At 43.1% G+C, this 26,956-nt stretch overlaps 1 protein-coding gene across 3 annotated transcripts in view; it reads left to right on the plus strand.

Annotated features, from left to right (window-relative positions):
- CEP170 (centrosomal protein 170) overlaps positions 1 to 26,956 on the plus strand; it is a 771,544-nt gene that overhangs the window by 735,273 nt on the left and 9,315 nt on the right. For all 3 annotated transcript variants that reach the window (XM_068231897.1, XM_068231898.1, XM_068231899.1), the window contains one exon: positions 26,817 to 26,868. In XM_068231897.1, the coding sequence (XP_068087998.1) occupies positions 26,817 to 26,868 (52 nt within the window). The remainder of the gene's footprint in view (positions 1 to 26,816; positions 26,869 to 26,956) is intronic.

Genomic DNA, 26,956 nt, shown 5'->3' on the forward strand with positions numbered 1-26,956 from the left:
ATGTGTTTGTCCCGCTCCTTGTCAGTATTGCAAATCCTCAGAACCCGAAGGAACTGAGAAATTGGCAATGAGTTGACAAGGTGCGGGGGATGATAACTCTCTGCCCGCAACAAACTGTTGCGGTCCGTGGGTTTTTGGTACAGAGTGGTCGAGAAACCTCCCTCCCCCCTGCAGATTTTGACATCTAGGAATGTAATACTTTCCCTTGAGATTTCAGGATTAAACAAAATGCCATCAGCAACACTATTGAGGAACAGAATAAATTCCTGCAGTTTCTTAGTATCCCCTTCCCAAATCACAAACACATCATCTATGAATCTAAGCCACAGTTTTACACTTTCTTTGTATAAATGGTTGGGGTAAATCATCGTCTCTTCCAAGAAACCCATAAATAAATTTGCAACTGAGGGAGCGGCCGAACTTCCCATTGCTGTTCCCTTAACCTGTTCAAACCATTCATTTTCAAAACGGAAGAAATTGTTGGTTAATACAGTTTCTAAACATTGGTTAATGAATTCAATGGGAGCTTGATCATTCTCAGGTTTAGACAAAAATAGTTCACAGCCTTTAACCCCATATCAATAGGAATACTGGTGTATAGTGCCGAAATATCCATAGAACACATGGTCACAGAGTCAATGTCCCCTTGGAAATTATTGAGCTTACTCAGGAAATCATCAGTGTCTCTGAGGTATGCTGGCAACTTCTTAACTAATGGTTGTAGATAGAAATCTACATACCTCGCCATGGGTTGCGTTGCTGATTCAGATCCAGAGATAATGGGTCTGTATTTAAGAGGAGTCAGTCCTTTATGTAATTTTGGCAGTCCGTATATCACGGGGGTTTGTGGATATTCACACATAAGATATCCTCTCATTTCAGGCGTGATCCAACCATTCTGGTAACCCATCTCCACAAGTTGGTTGATCTTAGCAACCACTGTGGTGGTGGGATTTCCCATCACTCTCCTGTAACTTTCTGTATCACTCAACATATCATTCATCGCTCCCCGATACTCACTGTAATCCAGCACAACAAAGGCACCTCCCTTGTACGCTGGCTTGATTATAATGGTATGATCTTTTTTCAGGTTATCCAGTGCCGCTCTTTCACCTGCCATCAGATTGTATCTAGGCCGGATAGTATCAGCCCCCTGTAGGACTTCATATTTGATGGTCTGCGTGAAAGTTTCAATAGATGGAAATTGACCTGGTGGGATAAAGTTGCTCTTAAGCTTGAACGGGCATTCAGATACCTCTTTGATGGTCCTTGGTTCTTTGGAGAAGTACTGTTTCAACTTTATGTTGCGTTCGAACTTAAACATGTTAATTTCAAAGTCAAATTTATTAAAGTTGGTGTAAGGGCAAAATGAAAGACCTCTAGACAGTACGCTTACTTCCTCTGCAGACAGTACTTTCTGTGATAAGTTCACTGTCGGTGTTTCTGTTGCCTGGTCTGTACTGGAGAGTGTGCGCCTGTCCTTGCTTTTCCTGCCCCTCCTGGGTCTCCTCCTGCGACTCCCTCCTGAAAAGGGTGCTAGGACTTTGTGCTGGTCCCGGGGCACTGTCACTGTCAGACGTAGGGTTCTCACTCCCAATGTCACTCTCCTTGCCTTTAGGCTTCTGCGGCCTAGGCTTCCTAGGATGTCCTGACTTCCTTGGGAACCTTGGTGGGAAGCGTGGATTGCCACCTTCTCTGATCCCACTGAGCCATGGATATACACGCCCTTCTTGATAGTCCTGGTTCACTAGTTTGAACTTATCTCTTTTATACTGCCGTTGTTGATCTATATATTTCTCAATATCTATATCGAGCTGGTCGAGGTCTTTCTGCAGTTTAGTTTCCTTGCCGGTCTTTAATTTATGTTGTATGAGTGCGGTAATTTTCCCAATATCCTTATTGGTGCCCGCCAGTAAAACTTTGACTTCCTCTATGACCATAAGCATATAATTTAAAGAATGCTGGGTGGATAGTGCACACCACCGTTCACAAAACTCACGTTTATGGTGACTGATGGTAGGTTGTATTTGCAACCTGAATCCTTTTGGGATCTTTTTCAATTTATAGTATTGAGACAGTGTTTGACCATGCAGCTCAAGATCTGCTTTACGTTTCCTTAATCGTCTAAGTTCTTTCAAAAGGTCTGCTGTGGTATCGCCCCAAAAGGCAGTGTCGGTATCTGCAAAAAGGATGGAATCAATCTCTGCCTGTGAGTAAGTAAAAGGTTCAAATGATCCTGTTCCCAAATCCATCTGAAGATATATATGGCAGGACAGTACATGCACTTCAACGTATACCTTGTGTTTCCCTGTCGATCCGTTACCACAGTCCACTCGCAACCTGGTATTGCTTCTCAATCTATATTTGATCCAACAGGTTGGTGTAATCACCGTCACAAAGTTGTGCTACTTGTAGTAACCGTCCTTGCCAATGTCCTTCCAATGATGTATGCTGAAGAATTTATCGTATATTACTACAATCCAGCACTTCGGCAGTGGTGTGCAATTCCAAGCGGACTTGTGGAAAATTTCAGGACCACTTATGTGCCACAGAGGGACATCAGCGTGGACGAGAACCTGATTGTCTATAAGGGGAGGCTGAGCTGGCTCCAATACATAGCTTCCAAGCGAGCCCGCTTTGGGATCAAGTCATATATGCTATGTGAGTCAGGTACTGGATACATCTGGAACACTATTATGTATACGGGAAAAGGCACCAAAATTTGCCCCAGGTTTAGCGAGAATGGAGTGGCCACATCGTCTGTACTGTCTGTTCTGGAGCCTTTACCGGACAAAGGCTACTGTGTCACCACAGGCAATTTCTATACCTCCCCTGAACCGTCTGAGTTTTTTATAAGGCATAAGACTGACCACTGTGGCACTGTTAGGGCTAACAGGAGGGAGATGCCATTGGCTTTTGCCAAGCAGATGCTGAAGACTGGGGAAATAGCTGCTTGCCAGAAGGGGAAGATGTTAGCGCTCCGGTGGCGGTACAAAAAAGACGTCTGTCTCCTCTCTACAGTTCTATATGTAATATAATGTATTTATTCAATAAAAAATGTATGTGGGTGTAGTTTTACTATTATTTACTTTTTTACAGTCAAAAAGTCCTGGAAGCGAACGATCTCACTTCCAGGAAGCATTAGGAGTACGGGAAACTTTTTTTCTGCAGAAAGAAAGTTTTTTTGTGGGGGACTTAGATCAATGAATGGGAACTATATTCCCATTCATTGATCTCGGGGCTAACGGCAGGCGGCGGGAGCGCGCGATCGCGCACACGGCACAGTGGCAGCAGCAGAGTCTATCTGGATGGATATATCTGTCCAGATAGACTTAAGTGGTTAATTAATGATGAACTATTCCCATTAGTTAACTTATATGCTCCTAATTATGGCCAAAAGGGGTTATTCCATGCCTTGATGAACATAGTCCGGGATAATGAAAAAGGATTTCTGATCTTGGGAGGTGACTTCAACGCATGTATTAACCCCATATTAGACACTTCTCATAAAGGAACGAAAAGAAGCATATCTATATACAAACTCTTAGTTGAAGAGGGACTATGTGATCCTTGGAGCGTGTTACACGCTAACGAAATAGAATACACATTCTTTTCTGTCCACAGGTGCTTTTCACGGATTGATTTTTTTCCTTACAGATAAATCCTCCCTCCCAAAAATTTCAGAATCATCAGTAAATTCAAATACGTGGTCAGATCACGCCTCAATCTCTCTAACAATAATAAGAAGATAATGTTAAACTAATACAAGGGAAAATAGACGAATATTTCCAATTTAACTCTGGGACAGAAGTAAATGCAGAAACAATATGGAATGCTCATAAGGCATTTATTAGAGGCTTTTTCATTTAGTTGGGAGCACGCACACAAAAGAAAAGCGAAAACGTTCCAATTAGATCAAATTTTGGATAAAATTAAAACTCTAGAGATTGCAATTAAGAAACACTATTCCCATAAGATTGAAAAATAATTATTTGCAGCAAGACATGACTTAAGAATGCATCTAACTTCTGATTATGAATATCAACTAAAAAAAGCACACTTAAAATACTACTCCCAAAATAATAAAGTGGGTATTCACCTGGCCAGACATCTACGTCACAAACAGGCTAAAGCAAGAATCCCTAAACTAATTCACCCATTTAGCAAACAAACATTATACAACCCAAAAGATATTGCTAACACTTTTAGTGATTACTATAGCTCAGCATTTGTTCCTTTTAATGGGGCTGTTAAGCCCTTGGACATTGTGACTCACAATTTTCATAGTGGGTAGCAGTGATACTTTCTTTGATCAGTCAATAAAAATATAGCCTTAACAATATACGTACTGTAGAGCGGCCGAATTACACATACTGAAATCATAAGTGCCTGCTATTGGGACCGAATTGGGTGACTGATGTGCATTTTACCCTTTTAGAAGGCTAAGAGTCAAATCATATTGATGACCCATATTCTTAGGGTTAAGATGTTGAAGAAAAAGGACTCTCATTTGTTTAAGTGCAGGGATCTTTGAGCTTGTTGGATTTTAGATGGGGTAAGGTGTCTCTCTTTGCTCTTTTTGTTGTTATTATTAGGCAACACCTACCAGTCTCTTTGCAGACGTTTCGTTGTGCTCCTCGAATCAGTGATCATCTCCTCATTATTTTCCAGAGCGTTGTTCTCCTTTAAGGCTCTCGGGCCTTCTTGAAGAGTAGTGATCAAATATTTCTTGGAGCCCCATGTAAATATTAGAGCGAATGGGAACCCCCATTTGTATTGTATTGCTCTCTTTTGAAGAGCCAGTGTAACTGGTTTCAGTGTACATCTTTTATTTTAGCTAAAGTTATAGGGGAAATGCCGGGGTAGATTTGGACCTTGAATTCACCTATACCTTGCTGACCCATTTCCCTGGCAGCACGCAGGATATGCTCTTTGGTTTCCATATAATGCATTTTCATTATGATGTCTCTAGGGAGATCAGATCTTTTAGGCTTGACCAGTGATCTATGGATTCTATCAACCCTCAGCAATTCCTCGTTACAGTCTGGGAGAAGTGCTTTAAAAAGAGCAAGGGTGAAACCTCTTATGTCAGTAACAGACTCTGGGACAGCTCTCAGTCTTAGATTGTCTATTCATCCCCTATTGTCCATATCCTCTAGTTTAGTTTCAGCAGACGTCAGCCTCTCATCTTGTGCAGATTGGGCATCTTGCAAAGTGTTAATAGTGTCCGTCATGTCGTCCACCTGCGTTTCTAAAGCATGCGTACGGCCCCCTAACTCCTCAAGCTGTGCTGAGATTGTGCTGACCGCTGATCTAATTTCTGATCGGAATGTGTCCAACTTACTTGTGGGGTTCCTATACTGCCCTGGCATTTTAGGGGCCCTAAACCGTGAGGAGTAGTCTAGAAACCAAATGCCTCAAAATGACCTGTGAAATCCTAAAGCAGTGTTCTCCCCAGAGCCTATTAGCCGTGCGGAGCGCCCACCTGGGTCTCTGTTCCCGCCCGGCTGATTTGATTAGCCTCCGAGTGTAAAAGCAGAGACTCTTTCCTCTGTGTAGTTTTGAATCAGACAGGCAGCGCTGAGTGCAGAGACACATCTCCGCCCTCCTCCTCAGCTCCTTCCTATCAGCAGCGAGGAAAGGCGGGGGAAGCTCCTAGCACAGATGAGTCAGACCTGGGGAACTTTGCTGGAGCCGACCATAGAATAGAACGTACATAGGGGTCTATTACTATTCCTTTTGGCGAGTCACCCGATCTCTCCCAGCACTGGACAGAAGCTCTCCTCCTTCTCAATTATCTGTGCAGCAGATACAAAGGCCTTCCCAGCTCCTTCAGTGCACAGGAATGTCCCGAATACTCAGATAAGTGTGGCTCATTAACATATCAAGATGCTGGTCATTCAGTGTGAGGGAGAGCTGAGTGGTTTACAGGGCTGTAATATGAACCCGGTGCAGCATTTACTCTGCCCTCTGCACTTCATGCCAGACTGACATCTTTTGTGTCAGTGATTGTTTAATCACTGTGATATCCAGCTTTCAGTATGGGCAAATATGAATGGCAAAAAGTTCAATGGCATTTAATAACACATTTAGCCTGTCTTATCTCAGCAGTTACAGTAATTTAGGTGGGAAAAAAAGCCATACGTACATTGAGTTCAGCCAGAATACTTGTATGCTCTTATATCACTGTGCTTTTTAAACTAGCATGGTTTTTGTAAAGTCTCTGGAGTTATCACCACTCTGTTGCCTGCCTGTGTGACCAGCTTTAAAGAGAACCTGTAATAAAACAAAAGTTCCCCTAGGGGTACTCACCTCGCTAGGGGGAAGCCTCAGGGTCCCAGTGAGGCTTCCCCCTCCGCTGTAGCTGCAGGCAATCCAGCGCTGGCTCCCCCGAAGTGTCTGGCAATCCTCCCTCGACAAGCGCCGATGTATTCACCTTTCCTGGCTCTAGCGGGGGTGCTGTTGCGGCTCTCAGCACGGAGATAGGCAAAAAAGCCGATCTCCGTCGGGTCCGCTCCACTGCGCAGGTGACTTGCGCCTGCGCAGTATACCGGCCCGACAGCGATCGCCTATTTCTGCCTATCTCTGAGCAGAGAGAGGATACTGCGCTGGAGCTGGGAAGGTAAATATTTACATCCCCGCTGTTCGTGGAGCTTTATCTCCGCCGCCGTGGGACCGAGGAGGACAGGGGAAGCCTCAATAGGATCCGAAGGCTTCCCCCACCTGAGGCAAGTACCCCCCCGGGAAGGTTTTTTTGTTACAGGTTTTCTTTAAGTCAGCACTCCTCTGCTCCTAGTGTATGTCCAGCAGCAGGAGTCACAATACATTGCATGCAGAGAAAGGTGAATGTCAGGTCATATACGTGATGATGGGTCTATGGCACTAAGGTCCCATTCACACTAAGATACTTTTCCAGGAATTTACAGAGCTTTGCTGAATGCTAGTGAACAGAGAAGCGCTATGACAAAGTTTCTCTCAGGAAGCATTCACACTATAATTCTATAATTGTGATGTATGTAAATCACAAATAAACTGCATACAGCATTCTGGGATTGTTTGCAATGCGATTTTTGTTTCTTGATCGAGTTATCTCACTAGCCCCCCCCCCCCCACACACACACAACCAGCACCCAGCATTATGCCGACTTCTACCCACCTAGCGTGATCCACTCCCACCCCACCCAGTGTGACCCTTTCTCTCCGTTCAGCGTTTCCTTTTTCACCCAGCAGCACCCAGCGTGACCTTACTTCCTCACCCGGCTACTTTTTCATGCCACCCGGCTGGAAAATATTTCTGGGGAGAACACTGTAAAGGTACTCATAGGATGTTGGGACCCTTAGCGCAGTTAGGGTGCAAAAAAGTGCCACACATGTGGTATCGCCATACTCAGGAGAAGTAGTATAATGTGTTTTGTGGTGTATTTTTACACATACCCATGCTGGGTGGGAGAAATATCTCTGTAAATAGACAATTGTGTGTAAAAAAATTGTCATTTACAGAGATATTTCTCCCACCCAGCATAGGTATGTGTAAAAATACACCCCAAAACACATTATACTACTTCTCCTGAGTACGGCAATACCACATGTGTGGCACTTTTTTGCAGCCTAACTGCGCTAAGGGGCCCAAAGTCCAATGAGCACCTTTAGGCTTTACAGGGGTGCTTACAATTTAACACCCCCAAAATGCCAGGACAGTAAACACACCCCACAAATTACCCAATTTTGGAAAGTAGACACTTCAAGGTATTCAGAGAAGGACATGGTGAGTCCGTGGCAGATTTCATTTTTTTTTGTCACAAGTTAGCAGAAATTTTTTGTCTCAAAGTGTCATTTTCCGCTAACTTGTGACAAAAAATAAAATCTTCTATGAACTCACCATGCCTCTCAGTGAATACTTAGGGATGTCTTCTTTCCAAAATGGGGTCATGTGGGGGGTATTTATACTATCCTGGAATGTTAGCACCTCATGAAACATGACAGGTGGTCAGAAAAGTCGGAGATGTTTCAAAATGGGAAAATTCACTTTTTGCACCATAGTTACACTATAACTTTTACCCAAACCAATAAATATACACTGAATGGGTTTTTTTTTTTTTATCAAAGACATGTAGCACAATAAATTTGGACAAAAATGTATACAAAAATTTTACTTTATTTGACAAATTTTATCACAGAAAGTTAAAAAAATAATTTTTTTGACAAAATTCATGTCTTTTTTTGATGAATATAATAAAAAGTAAAACTCGCAGCAGCAATCAAATAGCACCAAAAGAAAGCTGTATTAGTGACAAGAAAAGGAGGGAAAATTCATTTAGATAGTAGGTTGTATGACCGAGCAATAAACCGTGAAAGCTGCAGTGGTCTGAATGGAAAAAAAGGCTCTGGTCCTTAAGGGGTAGAAAGACTGTGGTCCTCAAGTGGTTAAACCCATTCCTGCTAACCGATTAAGCAGCCTGTTCTAAACTTTTGCTGCCTGCAGCAATAGTTGTATGTTTATATATAGGTAGCTATTATAGTTGCTCTAAGTATAAGTAGTATAGTTGCCCCCAGTATAGGTAGTATAGTTGCCCCTGTATAGGTAGTTTAGTTGCTGCCCCTGTATAGGTAGTTTAGTTGCTGCCCCAGTATAGGTAGTAGAGTTGCCCCCAGTATAGGTATGCCCCAGTATAGGTAGCACAGTTGCCCCAGTATAGGTAGCACAGTTGCCCCAGTATAGCTAGTAGAGTTGCCTCCCAGACTGCTCCCCCTCCCTCCCCGTGGCCACCGCTCGTGTTACCTACTAGTCCCCGGCAGGCCCCCTCTCCTCTGTCATAGGCTTCACATCAGTCACAGCAACGTGACTGTGGCTGCTGTGAAGAGAAAGGTGGCAGGACAGCGGTTCCCTTGGTAATGGCGATATACAGGAAGTACTTACTTATATATGGTCGCTGCAGGGAACCACTGTCTTGCTCCCTTCCTCTGCACAGCTGCCACCAGCTCAGAAGGCAGCAAGCTCAGAAGGTAACACGAGCAGTGGCTGGGGGGGGGGGGGGGTGTTAGGGGCAGACGGGGAGGATACCGCTTCCAGGGCCCATGCCGCCTGATGAATCTGCTTCACCTGGCGTCATGGGCAACCCGGCCCTGAGTCTTGGACTCTATCAGATACTCCATCCGCCTACAATCCTCCGCACCTACCACTAGCCCCATAGCACACAATCTACTTTTCTTGCCGAGCTACAACAATCCTAACGCGTTGAATTGGTGGGTCGCCCATCAGCTCATTAAGTGGTAGAGGCCTATTAACATGGGCTGATATTCGAGAAAAACACAACTTCCCCCAAGAACTCTTCCAATATATACAAATCAAACATTGGATTTCATTCCTCACACAGGGCAAGGTCTTCCCCTTGTTCACCTCCATTTTTAAGAATATGTGCTAGACTTTCACGTACTGACTCCATGCAGCACCCCTGCATACAGGGATCGGAACAAGAGGTGTGACAGCATAGGACAGAGTCGAATGGATAGCTGAGGATAGCTAGATGCTCTACTAATATTTTTGCCATTGAATCGGCATACAAAGTATTTACACAATGGTATTTAGTGCCTGCCAGATTTGCTAAACTAACCAACTCAGTGGACTCTAGGTGCTTTAGAGCAGGGGTCCCCAACCTTTTTCGGCCCGGGACCGGTAACCATCCCAAATTTTTTCTGGGGCCCGGGGGGGGGGGGGGGGGGGTTGGGGGTATTCGCGGTGGCACAGCAAGCAGTTGCCCCAGTATAGGGAGTCTAGGTACCCCGGTGCAGCTAGTATAGTGCCCCAGTATAGCTAGTATAGTGCCCAGTGTGGTGTGCCCCAGTATAGCTAGTATAGTGCCCCAGTATAGCTAGTATAGTGCCCCATGTGCCCCAAGATAGCTAATATAGTGCCCCATGTGCCCTAGTATAGCTAGTATAGTGCCCAGTGTGCCCCAGGATAGCTAGTATAGTGCCCAGTGTGCCCCAGGATAGCTAGTATAGTGCCCAGTGTGCCCCAGGATAGCTAGTATAGTGCCCCAGGATAGCTAGTATAGTGCCCAGTGTGCCCCAGGATAGCTAGTATAGTGCCCAGTGTGCCCCATGATAGCTAGTATAGTGCCCCAGGATAGCTAGTATAGTGCCCAGTGTGCCCCAGGATAGCTAGTATAGTGCCCCAGGATAGCTAGTATAGTGCCCAGTGTGCCCCAGGATAGCTAGTATAGTGCCCAGTGTGCCCCAGTATAGCTAGTATAGTGCCCCATGTGCCCCAGTATAGCTAGTATAGTGCCCCAGGATAGCTAGTATAGTGCCCAGTGTGCCCCAGGATAGCTAGTATAGTGCCCAGTGTGCCCCAGTATAGCTAGTATAGTGCCCCATGTGCCCCAGTATAGCTAGTATAGTGCCCCAGGATAGCTAGTATAGTGCCCAGTGTGCCCCAGTATAGCTAGTATAGTGCCCCATGTGCCCCAGGATAGCTAGTATAGTGTTCAGTGTGCCCCAGGATAGCTAGTATAGTGCCCCATGTGCAGCTAGTATAGTGCCCCAGGATAGCTAGTATAGTGCCCCAGTGTAGCCCCCCTCCCCCCGCGGCCGCCGCTTCTGTTACCTGCTTTGAGCTGGCAGCCGCTTCCTGTCACAGATTCCCCGTAGCCGCTATGAGGAATGCAGCATCTCCTATTACAGCAGCGCTTCCTGCGCAGCTGCTGTAAGGAGGGAAGAAAGCGAGACAGCGGCTTCCTGTATCGGCGATCGCCGTTACCATGGAAACCGGCGCTGTCTCGCTTTCTTCCCTCCTTACAGCAGTTGCGCAGGAAGTGCTGCTGTAATAGGAGATGCTGCATTCCTCATAGCGGCTACGGGGAATCTGTGACAGGAAGCGGCCGCCAGCTTATAAGGTGACAGGAGCGGCAGCCGCGGGGGGAGGGGGGCGAGAGGCCAGACCCGCCGCGGCCCAGCTGGCAACTGCCCACGGACCGGCAGTGGGCCGCGGCCCGGTGGTTAGGGACCCCTGCTTTAGAGGGTGTGCAGATGAGGACACAGTGTTCCACATCTACTAGTAGTGCCTGTGACTGATTACATTATGGAGTAGGACCTTTGGCCTGTTAGAATCTCTCTTCCTCATTAAGATATGAAAGGACTCATGGATAGCACTCTTTCCTGGCAAAATAGAAAGCCAGATAGTAGACCAGAATAAATTAGCTACTTTTTTTATTCCTATTGGCAAAAATGAGATAGCAAAGAATTACGTAAAAAAAAAAAAAAATTGAACTTCACTTGAAGTCTAATGCTGGGCATAGATGGTTCGAGAATGCGCCGGTATCGAGCCAGCGGCTCGATGCCGGTGCGTCACCGCTCGTCCGCGCGGATCGATTCCCGCTGATCGAGCGGGGAATCTATCCGACGGGTCATCGGACCTGTTGGATATTATCAATTGAGCCTTCAACGGCTCGATTGATAAGGACACAAACGAACCGTCTATGCCCAGCATAAGACCATATGTCATACATTATGGTCAATGAGAAACTTATCGGTGTTTTGTTTGATATGCATAAAAAAATCCTGCACACATGGCAACCTTGGATACAACTTATATGTCTCAGTATCTAGGCCACAGAATTCAACACATACTGAATACCGACTCTTCTAGATAAGCTACTCTTTTGGATTCCTCTTTCATGTTCTATGTTCCTCTGTTCTTCTCTTTCTACCCCCTTCTCTCCTTTTCTCCCCTGCCCTTTTCAGTCAGGGGTGGGCACATTGAGAGGACTAGAGGATCTTTCCTACCCTCTCACATATAACCATTTTCAGGAGTGCAGGCACTTCATTTGATCTTGGGGCTTCCTGTCTCGTTACTAGGAGACAGAGGTAGCCCGAGAAGCACTGCTACTGGCCACCGCACTAGAGAAACACCACCGCCAGCTTCCCAGACACTATAAGGGTAAGTGTTTCTCTAGTGCGGTGGACAGTAGCAGTGCTTGTCGGGCTTCCTTTGTTTCCTAGCAACAAGACAGTAAGCTTTGAGTGTGGTGCGTGGCTTCCTCTGTGACTCACTGACACATTGTCATGCTGTGTGGACATCCTCTCGGGCCTGTTCCCCATTGGGTCCGGTCACAGGACGGCACGTCGATTGGTGATTGCCTTACTTTTTTAACTGTGAGGGTGTGTTTTAGGCCAACATTTTTTGAAAGGTGCAATTTCTCCATCTGGTCTCTTGCTGACATGGTGGCTGCTGGATTTTTTCGTTGCCAGTTTTGGGCTCTGCTGGGTAACAGAGTCGTATCCACATAGCACACATTTTGTCCCCATTAAGTGTATACACTTTTACCTTTGTTTAGTCCTTTTGTTTTTAAAATGCTTGATAAATATTTTTAAACCAAAAATGTTTTTTTTTTGTTTTTTGTTTGCCATACATAACAGTGCAGCAAATTAAATTTAGATGCAGAAAATCATATTGTGCAAATTATTATCATAACAGTGCATTTTTATTATTATTCAGTTATATATATCTTCCATCTTTCACAACCCTTTACTGAGTCCATAGTTCAGTTACTAACTGTCTCTCAGAGTTGTTCCCTGGTTAATTCCTACCATAGAGTCATAGTCTAATTGCTGGGAAAACAAGATGCAATTTCCTGCCCGATCAATGGGTAATCGGACAGGAAGTTGTAGCGTGTGTACATGCAAATGGAAACAGATTGGACTTGTCAGAAATAATCATCAGATTCCTGCCGATCAGACGGGAAATTGCATTGTGCGTTCCCAGCATAACGTTTCTACTATAGACAAAGGCCAAGGTCTAGGTATGGTGGAGAAGGGAGAGCCAGTTAACTTATCAGTACAGTCATGCCCTTTTTGTCCTGAGGAGATGTGGTTTTTAATCTGTTTACTGTGCTTAAATAAATATGTAAATTTGTATAAGAGCTCATTATCTTCTGTTTCATTATAACATTTTAGAAGACCACCATTAGATCAGCACAGTATACCACCAGCGCAAGTTGTCACTGAAGTAAATATGCAATAAAGAGTTGTGTAGATTCATTGCGATAACGTTAAACACATTGTCACTTGAAGCTAGTATTTCATTTTTCTTACCACAATTACAGTTACATATTTATTTGGGTGGAGAAAAGACTTACATTCATTGAGTTCAACCAGAAAATCTAGCTTGCTCACTCACATATCTCAGTTGATCCAGAGGAAGACCCCCCAAAAAACCCTTACAAAGCATGGTCCCTCCAGAAAGGGGAAAAAAAAATCCTTCCCAACTCTAGATGGCAATCAGATAAAATCCCTAGATGAACACCGCTGGGAAGTACCTAGTAATTAAAGCCATGGATATCTTTCAATGCAAGGAAAGCATCTAAGCCCCCTTTAACCACTTAAGTACCGGCGGTCTCTGCCCCTTTAAGGACCAGAGACAGCTGTTACATTACCGACGAAATCCCGACGAATCGCTGCGCATACCCGCCGCACGCCGGTATCCTCCTGTCATTGACTCTGCCATCTCTAGTGGGGATCCTGGATAGGAAGGCTGGATGACCCTCGAATGACGGCTGCTGGGAGCTCATGATGACCCACTTTGTTCCCCCAGCTTTGGGGAAGAAAAAGTGCGTCTTATATTCCGAAAAATACGGTATATATATGTATATATATATATATATATATATATATATATATACTAGCTGATTGCCCGGCGGCGTTGCCCGGGTATGCATTTGGCTGGTGTCGGCTCCACCCACTTTTTCTAACCCTAACACACAATTACTCAATGACCAAGATTGTGAGCTTTGTGGTCTTTGGCATCAATAATATGCATTGAAATGAAAAAATCTGATGGGTTGTTTGCGGCTTCACCCCCTTTTCTGAATTTGAACCCCAGTCACCCAATGACCAACTGTACCGGGTTTGAGGCCTGTGCCATTAACAGTGCAAGAATGGTAGCAATTAAACATTCCCTTGAAAAGCAATAGGTAAAGCTTTATACACTTTTGTAGGCTCCACCCACTTTTCTGAATATTAATCCCATTCACTGAGTGACCAACTGTGCAAAGTTTAAGAACCCTGCCATTAACAGTGTAAGAATGGCTGCAGTTTACATTTTCCCAGTGAAATTTGTATTTGTCTCCACCCACCGGTGACCCGGCGTTGCCCAGGTATGTATTTGACTGGTGTTTGTTCCGCACACATCTTCTAACCCTAACGCACAAACACTCAATGACCAAGTTTGTGAGCTTTGTGGTCTTTAGCATCAATAATTTGTATATTCCCATAGAAATTAAACAAATCAGATTGGCTGTTTGGGGTTCAAATGTTGGAGAGGGGCAGAGCCACAGTCACCCAATGACCAACTGTACCAGGTTTGAGGCTTGTGCCATTAACAGTGCAAGAATGGCAGCAATTTTAATATTCCCCTTGAAAATCAACAGGTGATTTTGATTGGCTTTTTTAGGCTCCACCCACTTTTCTGAATATTCATCCCAGTCACCCAGTAACCAACTGTGCAAAGTTTGAGAACCCTGCCATTAACAGTGAAGAAGGGCTGCAGTTTACAATTTCCAAGAAAAATTAGTTTTTGACTCCACCCACTTTTTGTAACCTTGACACACAGTCACTACTCAATGACCAAGTTTGTGAGCTTTTGGGTTCCTGGCATCAAAATTGTGTGAATGGAAGCAGTTTATCCAAAAAAGCAAATCTGATTGGCTGTTTGTGGCTCCATCCCTTTAGTCAATTTGAACCCCAGTCACTTGATGACCGACTGTAGCAGGTTTGAGGCCTCTGCCATTAACAGTGTAAGAATGACAGCAGTTTCAATATTCCCCTTGAAAATCAATAGGTGAATTTTGATTGGCTCTTGTAGGCTCCACCTACTTTTACGAATATTAATCCTAGTCCCCCAGTGACCAACTGTGTCAAGTTTGAGAACCCTGCCATTAACAGTGTAAGAATAGCTGCAATTTATATTTTCCCATGTAGAAAGTTAGTTGTGTTTGGCTCTGCCCACTATTTCTAACCTTGACATACAGTCACTCAAAACCAAGTTTATGAGCTGTGGGGTCTTTGGCATCAATAAGTTGCATTTTACCATTGAAATTAAACAAATCTGATTGGCTGTTTTTGGCCCACTCCCTTTTCAGAATTTAAACCCCAGTCTCCCGGTGACTGACTGTACCAGATTTTAGGCCTCTGCCACTAAGAGTGTATGAATGGCAGCAATGTAAATATTCCCCTTGAAAATCAAAAGGTGAATTTTGATTGGCTGCTGTAGGCTCCACCCACTTTCCTGAATATTAGTCCCAGTCACCCAGTGGCCAACTGTGTCAAGGTTGAGAACCCTGTCAATAACAGAATGGCTGAAATCAATCTAAAAAATCTGATTGGCTGTTTGTGACTCCACCCACTATAGTGAATTTAGACCCCAGTCACCCAATAACTAACTGTATCAGGTTTGAGACCTCTGCCATTAACAGTGTAAGAATGGTAGCAATGTAAATGTTCCCCCTTGAAAATCAATAGGTGAATTTTGATTGGCTGTTTTAAGGCTGCACCCACATTTCTGAATATTAATCCCAGTCACCCAGTGGCCAATTGTGTCAAGTTTGGGAACCCTGCCATGTAAAAAATTAAGTTGTTGGCGCTGCACACTTTTTCTAACCTTGACATACAGTCACTCAATTATCAAGTTTATAAGCTTTGGGGTCCTTGGTATCAATACTTTGTATATTCCCATTGAAAAATAAACAAATTTGATTGGCTGTTTGTGGCTCCGCCCCCTTTCTGGATTTGAACCCTAATCACCCAGTGACCAACTGTACCAGGTTTGAGGCATCTGCTATTAACGGTATAAGAATGGTAGCAGCTTAAAAATTCCCTTTGAAAATCGAAAGGTGAATTTTTATTGGCTGTTGTAGGCTCCACCTACCTTCCAAATTCTTAATCTCATTCACCCAGTGACCAACTGTGCAAAGTCTGAGAACCCTGCCATTAACGGTGTACAATTTATATTTTGTATTCCAGGAGAAAGTGAGGATTGGCACATGCAGTACTCCTTATTAAAACACAGCTTTATTGTGTCTGGCTGTACATCACAGAAAAACAGGACACATATCCAATGTAGTTGAAAAAATTCCTACCCAGTCTAATGTCCGGTGGGGTGAGGTGGGAGCGGTGGCTTGCCTGACGCACGTTTCACTCGTATGAGCGTCTTCTGAGGCTCTGCGCACGCCGGACATCTTGCGCTGTAGGTTTAAATAGGGAAATCCCTTATTATCCGGCGTGCAGCAGGCCGTTGCCCGTCCCCAACTTCCGGTATATGACGTCATGACGTCCTCCGGAAGCTCAGGGGAATCCACCGTGGTTGCTGGTCTTGCGCATTTACTCCAGTTGCGTCCAGCCGGCTCAGCAACCACTAGGTGGAGCCAAAGATAATCAAAAGGCGACAAACAGCACGGCATGGATTTATATAGGCAGACGTAACGCCCACTTACATAGCAGTACAGTTTGCGGCTGCAGGACAAAGGAAGGAAAAATTTACTTATGGAATTAAAAATACTCAAGTAGGGCAGGAACGGGGGAAGAAAAAATGGGGGAGGGCAAGTGGTGGAGGGGGAGGAGGAAGGGGGGAATCCCCTAGAAAAGGCTCTCAAATATTTTTCTATTACTTTAAGCAATTTTAGTGCCTTTAATACAAAGGAACACAGGGGGATGGAATAAATATATCAATTGCTTCTATTTTATTATAGTAAGACCATGCTTTGCTGAATAGATCCCCATCAAGTACCTTTGGTCAAAAATCTTTAATAGATTATTCAAAAAAACTCCCACCTACAACTCCACTTCCTCCACCCATGTCTCCCCCCATCCCACCTACATGAAATTAAAAACCCTTAGTAAAAAACCAATGAATTAAGAGAACTATGGACAATTAGCATTTCGTTATTCACCCCTATATTAAGTTCGGAGGGAGAAACAAAAGAAATAGAAAGAAAAAAAGGGGGGGGGGGGGAAGAAGACAAAGTATACAGGAGAAAAGCAAGAGGAGGAGAAGAAAAAGAGAAGGAAGAAAGGAAAAAAACACGAAGAGAGAGAAAGAGGGAAGCAGAAATACCCCAGAGAAATCTACTCTATTGGACCTTCTTCCTGTGATTACTATCTCAGTTCTGTTCACTAAAGGAAAGACTTCCATATAGGGCTCCTACATAGCTTGACTTTTTAAGGATCTAAAAAGCAGGCCATGTCTATATAGTCATTAAGACCTAGAGGTCCCATAGCATCGGTCCCTATTATCCACCTAGTTTCCCTCCTAAGGAGGTGCCTCTCTCTATCTCCCCCCCTGGATTGCAGGGGGACATGCTCTAGGCCTGCGAACCTTAGACAATTCGGGTCCCATTGGTGCTCTGCCCTCACATGTTCTATTAGGCGGGGACTTCCTTTTCCCGATGCAATTGATCGCACATGGTCCTGAATTCTCTCCTTAAGTTTACGTGTTGTCATGCCAATGTAAAATCTAAGGCAGGGGCACCAGATAATATAGACAATGTACTTCGTTTGACATGTGATAAGCATTTTGAGCTTGTTCTCCACCGGGCCTACCTTGAGGCTATCACCTTGCTTCATTAATGGACAGACTGAGCACCGTCCACATTTCCGATTTCCCTTTGGTTGATGCCTCTCCAGCCAGTTACTTTGTTTTACGGTTTTATATTCACTACTGGTAACCTTGCTGCCTATTGTCGGTGCCCTTTTAAACGTCACTAAAGGTGGCTTCTTGTAGATTTTCCCTAAGATCGGGTCCCTTTTTATTGTTTTCCAGTTTCGCAGGATGCTTCTTCTAATCTCCTTGGCCATTGGGGTGTATTGGAATACAAAAGTTAGTCTTTCCTCGTTCTGGTTGTGAGCTCCTTTCTTTTTAATTTTCCTTTTTACTAAATCCTCTCTTCTCCTTCCCCCAGCCCTCTCTCTAGCTGCCTCCAGATCCCCTCTGTCATAGCCTCTTCTTAACAGGTCTACTGTCAGCTCTTCTGCTTGGCTGACATAATCCTCGTATATGTCAGCCAAGCAGAAGAGCTGACAGTAGACCTGTTTTCTCTTTTTCTTCTCCTCCTCTTGCTTTTCTCCTGTATACTTTGTCTTCTTCCCCCCCCCCCCCCCCCCCCCCCCCCCTTTTTTTCTTTCTATTTCTTTTGTTTCTCCCTCCGAACTTAATATAGGGGTGAATAACGAAATGCTAATTGTCCATAGTTCTCTTAATTCATTGGTTTTTTACTAAGGGTTTTTAATTTCATGTAGGTGGGATGGGGGGAGACATGGGTGGAGGAAGTGGAGTTGTAGGTGGGAGTTTTTTTGAATAATCTATTAAAGATTTTTGACCAAAGGTACTTGATGGGGATCTATTCAGCAAAGCATGGTCTTACTGTAATAAAATAGAAGCAATTGATATATTTCTTCCATCCCCCTGTGTTCCTTTGTATTAAAGGCACTAAAATTGCTTAAAGTAATAGAAAAATATTTGAGAGCCTTTTCTAGGGGATTCCCCCCTTCCTCCTCCCCCTCCACCACTTGCCCTCCCCCATTTTTTCTTCCCCCGTTCCTGCCCTACTTGAGTATTTTTAATTCCATAAGTAAATTTTTCCTTCCTTTGTCCTGCAGCCGCAAACTGTACTGCTATGTAAGTGGGCGTTACGTCTGCCTATATAAATCCATGCCGTGCTGTTTGTCGCCTTTTGATTATCTTTGGCTCCACCTAGTGGTTGCTGAGCCGGCTGGACGCAACTGGAGTAAATGCGCAAGACCAGCAACCACGGTGGATTCCCCTGAGCTTCCGGAGGACGTCATGACGTCATATACCGGAAGTTGGGGACGGGCAACGGCCTGCTGCACGCCGGATAATAAGGGATTTCCCTATTTAAACCTACAGCGCAAGATGTCCGGCGTGCGCAGAGCCTCAGAAGACGCTCATACGAGTGAAACGTGCGTCAGGCAAGCCACCGCTCCCACCTCACCCCACCGGACATTAGACTGGGTAGGAATTTTTTCAACTACATTGGATATGTGTCCTGTTTTTCTGTGATGTACAGCCAGACACAATAAAGCTGTGTTTTAATAAGGAGTACTGCATGTGCCAATCCTCACTTTCTCCTGGAATACTATATATGCTTTGTTGCTTTTGTGGATTAGAGCACGCAACCCTTCAATCCAGTAGTTCCAGTCAGTGTCATAGCAGTCCGATCTATGTAACTTTGAATTCCTGTTATTGCAGTGCCTGTTGCCTTCTCTTCTTTTGTGTCTACAATTTATATTTTCCTAGTAAAATTTGTTTTTGGCTCCGCCCACTTTTTGTAACCTGGACACACAGTCACTCAATGACCAAGTTTGTGAGCTTTCAGGTTCCTGGCATCAAAAATGTGTGAATGGAAGCAGTTTATCCACCAAGGAAATCTGATTGGCTGTTTGTGGCCCCGTCCCTTTAGTGAATTTGGACCCCAGTCACCCAAAGACCGACTGTAGCAAGTTTGAAGCTCCTGCCATTAACAGCGTAAGAATGGCAGCAGTTTAAATATTCCCCTTGAAAATTAATAGGTAAAATTTGATTGGCTGTTGTAGGCTTCACCCACTTTCTTGAATCTTAATCGCATTCGCCCAGTGACCAACTGTGGCAAGTTTGAGAACCCTGTGATTAACAGTCTAAGAATGGCTGCAGTTTACATTTTCCCATTTAAAATGAATGGCTGAAATTTGATTGGCTGTTTTATGCTCCACCCACTTTTCCTGGATTTGTAACCTCGGTCACCAAGTGACCAACTGTATCAAGTTTGGGGACTCTGGCTTGATTACTGTGAGAATGGCAGCCTTTTACATTTTTTCCATTGACTTGAATGGGTGAAATCTGATTGGCTGTTTGTAGCTCCGCCCACGTGTGCAGGGGGGCCGCGAGTCCCCCAGAACATATCATCCCAGGTAGTAAGGGATCTGTATACGAAGTTTTGTTCAAATCGGTCAAGGCGTTTTCGCGTGATCGCGGCACATACATACATACACACACACACACACACACACACATCCGGTTTTATATATATATATATATATATAGATAGATAGATAGATAGATAGATAGATAGATAGATAGATAGATATATTATACAGTATAATCTCAGTAAACTCTGATATAGTAAACATTTGGGTATAGTAAACTATAAAAATATACTGTATATAAAACTGTAAACTATAAAAATGTCCAGGCTCCGGGCCATGCACCATTATAAGTATATGGGAGTAACGCCTGGTATAGTAAACTCTGATATAATAGAATTTCTGTTATGGTAAACCTGTTTTTTGGCCTGCTCGCTATCTGCACACTACTCTGGGCCTGCATGGATTACCTCAAAAGTACCTGCCGGTGAGACTTATGCCTCCTGTGTAAGTGGATGCCTGATTACTGAGAGAATTGCCTGTCATCTTGAATTGCTTGTGCATGGCTGCAATGCTATAGTATCATCCAGGCTGTACTGTATCTGCATTAACTTGTGAGACCAATGCTTCCTGTGTAAGCTGGTGTGTGATTATTAAATGCAAATCCCTGCATATATTGAACACTGTGCATTTTGATCTAGCATAGCCACTTCACCCCCAAGGGTTTTTACCCTAATAGACCAGAGCAATTCTCAACTGTCAACGCTCCTCCATTTTCATTCGCTAATAACTTTTTCATTACCTATCACAACAAAAAAATCTAAACCTTGTTTTTTGCCACAAATTAGGCATTTGGGGGTGATATTTGTTTTCAGTAATTACTTTACTTTCTATGCATTTTAAAGGGAAAAACAAGGAAAAAATACAATATCTCCTATTCCATCCCCTATAGTTACAAAATAAACAATGCTATCGTACATAAAACCCACACATTTTATCTGCCTATTTGTCCTTGTTATCAGAAGATTTCAGTTTTGGTGCAGTGCAAAGTCTGGTTACAATATATTGTTTGGAAATAAAGGTGTATTTTTTCTGTTGTGGTTTTTGTTTTCTCATTGCACGCTACCAATGATTACAAGCCCTTATTATCAAACATAAAAGTAATACACGCATGGCATAAATATTTAAAAAGCTGAGTCCCTAAGGTAACTATTTATTCTCTTTTCAATTCTGTCACTTTTGGTTTGTTTTTTTTGGTAGAGTGTATGAAAATAACAATTGTATTAGTTTTCATTCAGTTTACCACTAAAAAATTCAAATGGCATAGGCCTCAGATCTCAAACACCCCAAATTCTATTCTCTAGCTTGTCATGGTTAAAATGATACACTATATACATAATCAGATAGCTTTTTGGCCACACGCTGTTGACCATGAGCAGCACCAATTGATTTTTCAAGGCCATTTTTTGCATCAAAATTAATACAGTTATTCTTTCTTAGCCCATGGAATGTCTGAACAGTCAAGAAAAGCCATAAATGTCACCATTCTGAAAACTAGAGGCCTGAGCCTACTCAGATATACATATTGTGTAATGTTTGCACTTACTGTATATAAACTGACCCATGTATAAGCCGAGGTACCTACTTCCCACTCAAAAAATAGTAAAAAGTAACTGATCGCATATAAGCCCCCTCCCCAGTATAACCTCCTCCACAGTATAAATAGCCAGATGCACCCCCAGCATGAGGCATCTCCCTGCCCATTATAAATAGCTATATTTCCCTCAATATAGCCAGATGTCGCCCCCTCCCCCCAGTTCAAGGCAGGACCTGTCCCTGTAGCCAGATCCCCCTGCCCCCATTTCAAGGCAGCCCCCATCCTATAGCCAGATGCCCCCAGTTTAAGGCAGCCCACCTTCCCATAGTCAAATGCCCCTCAGACCGTTGCAACAAGTTGAGCGCTGTAGTACCTGGTGCAATTGTCAGGGATGCTTCCTGTCTCTTGTGCCTCAGACCCCCCCCCCCACACACACACACACACACGCTGAGGCTGTGCCCGCTGGCTGTTCTTCAAGCAGAGCGAGTGTCAGCAGTGCTCCAGTATTTCCCCACACATTGTGACCACTGTGGCTGTGCCCTGTGGCAAGTGGAGCGGAGTTCGTGTCATCGCTGAAGCAGTGCTCCAGTATACTTCTTGTATAGCAATGTCTCATATGTATGGCGCTGTCTAGTGACGTCTTGAAACATTGCTATGCAGGAAGTATACTGGTGCACTGCTTCAGCGATGACACGAACTCCGCTCCACTTACTAGCGGGCACAGCCACAGCGGTCACCATGTGCAGGGTTCTGAGGCACAATTGAGACAGGAAGCATCCCCAACAATTGCACCAGCGCTGCTGACATGTCACTCACTCCTCAAGCAGCGGCACTGCAGGCCGCTGCAGGTACTACAGCACTCAACATGTTGTGGAAGGCAGTTGGTAAGTGTTGGATTAGTGCTGCACAATCCATACACTCCACTACACTACCCTACACTTCACTGCCTCACTGGCGTATACGTTGAAGGGGTAAATTTTCAGCACATTTTTTTTGTGCTGAAAAATTAAGCTTATACATGAGTATATACAGTATGTGGTTTTGTTGAGATTGCACCATAAATTTGAAAATTGAATTTCCTTACAGTTTTGGCACAAACATTTTTTTCAAATGACTTATGCCTCAGCTCTCAAAGACCCCAAATTATATTATCTTGCTTGTCATGGTTAAAATAATTCCCTATATACACAATCAGATACACTGTTAACCATGAGCAGCACCAATTGATTTTTCAAGGCCATATTTTTTGCACCAAAAGTACTAATCATTCTTTCTTAGCAAAGCCATAAAAGCCAGTAGCCATAAAAGCCATAAATGTCACCACTCTGAAAACTAGAGACCCAGGCCTACTCAGATATATATATTTTGTAACATTTGTATGCAGTTTTGCTAAAATTGTACCATGACTTTGAAAATTTTATTTTTTTACAGTTTTTTTCACTTTGGCATTAAAAAAATCAAATTACATAGGTCTCAGCTCTCAGAATTCTATTCTTTCGCTTGTCACGGTTAAAATCATAACCTATATATGCAATCAATTAGCTTTTTAGGCACACGGCAGACTGTTAACTACCAGTAGCATTAAAGGCCATTTCTTTTCACCAAATGTAACAATGTCATGCTTTCTTATCAAAGGCCCTGAAGTGACGGAACATTTGATGCATGTCATAAATGTTACCATTCTGAAAACCAGAATGCGAGCATCTGCCGTAAGAGATTTTCTCCTACAGCACATGCGCTGGACACTTCCGGCAGTGGGTGTGTGGCTCAGGACTGGTTCTGTCCCCAAAATCAAAACTAAGTCACAGCGGGGGACTTGATGATAGTTCCAGGATGTTGCGGGCACAGGGCAGCTGCAGGGGGCTGGTAGAAGCCCCAGGTAAGTGACACTTTTTTTTTTATTTAGTTAAGGTTCCCTTTGGGCAGGGAACACACTAGACATGGTTGTGCACGTTTTGCCCAAGACGGCAAAACACACATGATTCTGCAGTGCACGCGCACCCGCACGTGGACTTTAAGGCATGGAACACACATTCAGGGCTGTTTTCTTCTGAGATTCCTGGGTCTCTGTCGGCTTTTGCGTTCACGTTTAACGTGAACAATTTTCCGCAAGCATTTCCGTATTTGTGGTGGCATGTACTGTATGCCAACGTGTGCGTCCTGTAGAATAAAGCTGTGCGATTTAAAAACATGTGGAAGTTAAGGTTCCCTTTAGGCAGGGAACACACTAGACGTGTCTGTGCGCGTTTTGCCACGGATGGCAATATGCAAACGATTGTACTGTGCATACGCAACTGCACATTCACGCTCATCCGCACCCGCACATTCACGCGCACCCGCACTGTAAGGCAGAGAACACACTTGCAGGGCCGTTTTCCCCTCGGATTCCCGGGTCTCTGTCGACTTTTGCGTTCGCATTTAATGCAAATGAAAAGCATACACTAATGTTTCCACATTTCCAGCAGCATGTACTGTATGCGAATGTGTGTGCGGTGTGGAAAAAAGCAGAAAGCCATGCAATTTTAATACACACGGAAGTTAAGGTTCCCTTTCGGCTGGGAATACACTAGACACATTTGTGCGTGTTTTGCAAAATGCACACGATTCTACAGGCTATTGTGTCAGAATTCTAGCGGTTTTATTTATGCAGGAAAAACTGTCATATGTGTATGTATATATAAATATTAATAATCAATACAGTCCTTCCAAAGAAAGAAATAGTTATTGTTAAACCCTATATAATATACTTTAATACTGTGAAATATATTTAAAAGCTAGTGATAATTTGAGACAGTAAAACACTCTTGTGGGATTGTTTTGGTTCTAGACAATTTTGTTTACATGTTCCTTGGTTGAAGGCCATTACAGCCAGCAAGAAAAGATAAGTTTCCCAGACAGAGAAAGTCAAAATATGAAAGATATAAAATATAAAACAAGGGTTTTTCCCAATTAGTTAAAGATGATTCAATGATGCCACAACATTATTAATACTGTTTGTTATTTGTTATGAAATGATGACCCCTGCCGGTGGAAAAATATTACATTTATTTCTTCATCAGAAAGACAAATATATAGAAAATGATTTTATATTATTAAGATTTAATATGCAATTATATCTTATATGATTAATTGTTTTAAGAAGAATTATTATTGTTATTGTTATAATAAGCTTTATATTTAAATGAGTATATTAGAAGCCTTGTATGTTTTAATAAGCCTTAAATTGCTGAAGGCTCTCACAGGTCTGGTTACAGTGTCAACCTGAGCAATCTCATGTCTGGAGAAGTACCAAGACATTCCAACCTAATTAGCAGTGAACACTTTATCAGTAATGCGTCATGAATGACATTGTTTAATGTTTTTGGAAGTCCATGTCTGGGTCAAACAAGTCATGTCAGCAGACAAGATAGCTGGTGACGTCCATTTTTAATGAACCGCGTCAAAAATCACCTGATTAGAATGTATACACATTGCAAACCTACGTAAATTCCCACAAGATAAGGTAATTAAGAATTTATAAATAATAATATTATGACTTAGGTAATCAAAACATGATAAAGCATTGACGCACGCAGTTTTAGCCAATCAGAGTCTGGGATTCAGGGAAAGTCCAGATTAGGCAGCCATATTGCTTCCTACCCCTATAAAGGTAGGGGCTGAGAGCTCATAGTTTGCAGAAGCCCAACAATCTCCTGAGAAGACACATGAGGCAGAAGCTACCTTCCCACACGTGGTTCTAGATGCTGAAGAGATGACAGAGAAGGGGTAATATGCTTAATATTCTGGTGATTTACTGTATTAATTTTTCAGCATTAAGTTTTATTAAGATGTTAGCAAGAAGTTTTTAGAAGCTATTTTTTATGCTATTTCTTTAAGAAGATTACTACAAGTTTTACACAGCTACTAGATACACAGCTATTGACACAGATAAGACTACTTTTGATCTTATTATACATAACACAACTGTTATATTCTTTTTTGAATGTACTTAAAGATTGATGATCGCTTGGCTCTAAAGCCTTGATAAAATGGAATACTGTTAGAAGGAAACACTACTTGGAACTGTCCATATTTTGTATATATGCTGTATGATAAGCAAATACAATTTTTATATAAAAAATCATATACTGAGTGCTCTGATTCATTTCAAGGTATACCATCAATCTATAATTACTGTTATAGAGGGTTCAGACCCTGCTATGCCGGATTTATATGATAGCAACGCTTTAAGGGCTGGTCCTTTACTGAGTTAGCAATCATGAAAAAGGCAAAAAACGCTCAGGTTTTTGACAATTGAAGTCAATAACCTTGTGTGGGAAACAAGTGTTGTGACTGTTTGTTCACGCTTTGTGTTTGCAATTTCCTTGCGTTTTTTTATATTGCACAGCTTTCTTTTTTTCTGCACGATGCGCACGTTCACATACTGTACACGCCGTCTCAAACGCAGAAATGCAGAAACATTCCCAGAAAATGTATGCGTTAAACGTGAATGCAAAAACGGAGTGTGTTCCCTGCCTTAAAGTGTACCAGAGACAAATTAAAATAAGTTTTATACATATCTGGGGCTTCCTCTAGCCCCCTTCGAGCGGATCATTCCCATGTCTTTCTCCGCCTCCTCAATTTCTTGGTAGAAGCCCCATTAGCTTGGCAAGTCGAGGCCAGTCGGTGCAGGCGCATTTCGCCCACGCATGCTCCCAATCTTCCTCCCATGACTTGTAGGGTTCTGTGCCTGCGCAGTAGTACGGCTGGGCCCCGACGCAGCAAAGCTAACGGGGCTTCTACCAAGAAAGCGAGGAGCTGGACGGGGTGGGAGCGAACGGTGCGCAGGGAGCTGTATAAAACTTTTATTTAAATTCATCTCAGATTTCTTTTAAAGTGCACATGCATGTGCACGTACTGGCATGTGCACAAGCTTAGGTAGCAGCAGACATTTTAAAACGTCTGTTGGTCCATTAAGAGGGACCAACAGGACGTTTTAATATTACTGGCAGTCCAGTAGTGGTTAAACATTGTCTGTGTTTGCTTGCTGAAGCATTGAAAAGAAAAAATGACTTCCAATTATTGACTGAATTAAGATACGGTACTGTAGTATACTTGAGTATATCGGTTTCTGATATAGCAAACTACTTTGCCCTATCCTTGGAGCTTACTATAAATAGATTCTACTGTATTTAACACTTCCATTATAAAGAAGCATTATAAATTTTTGATAGCTGCAAGTAGAAGTACTATTCAAATATTAATTTTCAGGTCACTTAATATTTTATTCTGTTCATAAGTGGTGTGACTGTTTCATTCTTTTTTCTTCCAGGAAATTTTATCAATATTACAAGAGCTAAAGAGAATTGAGAAACAGTTGCAAGGTATTTAAGCTGTATTTAAGCTCATATAAATCATATAAATGCTATGTAATAGATGAACAGTGTGTTTTCAATTTTTATATTCATTTTA

This window comes from Hyperolius riggenbachi, chromosome 4, assembly GCF_040937935.1.
Source record: "Hyperolius riggenbachi isolate aHypRig1 chromosome 4, aHypRig1.pri, whole genome shotgun sequence".
Lineage (NCBI taxonomy): Eukaryota > Metazoa > Chordata > Amphibia > Anura > Hyperoliidae > Hyperolius > Hyperolius riggenbachi.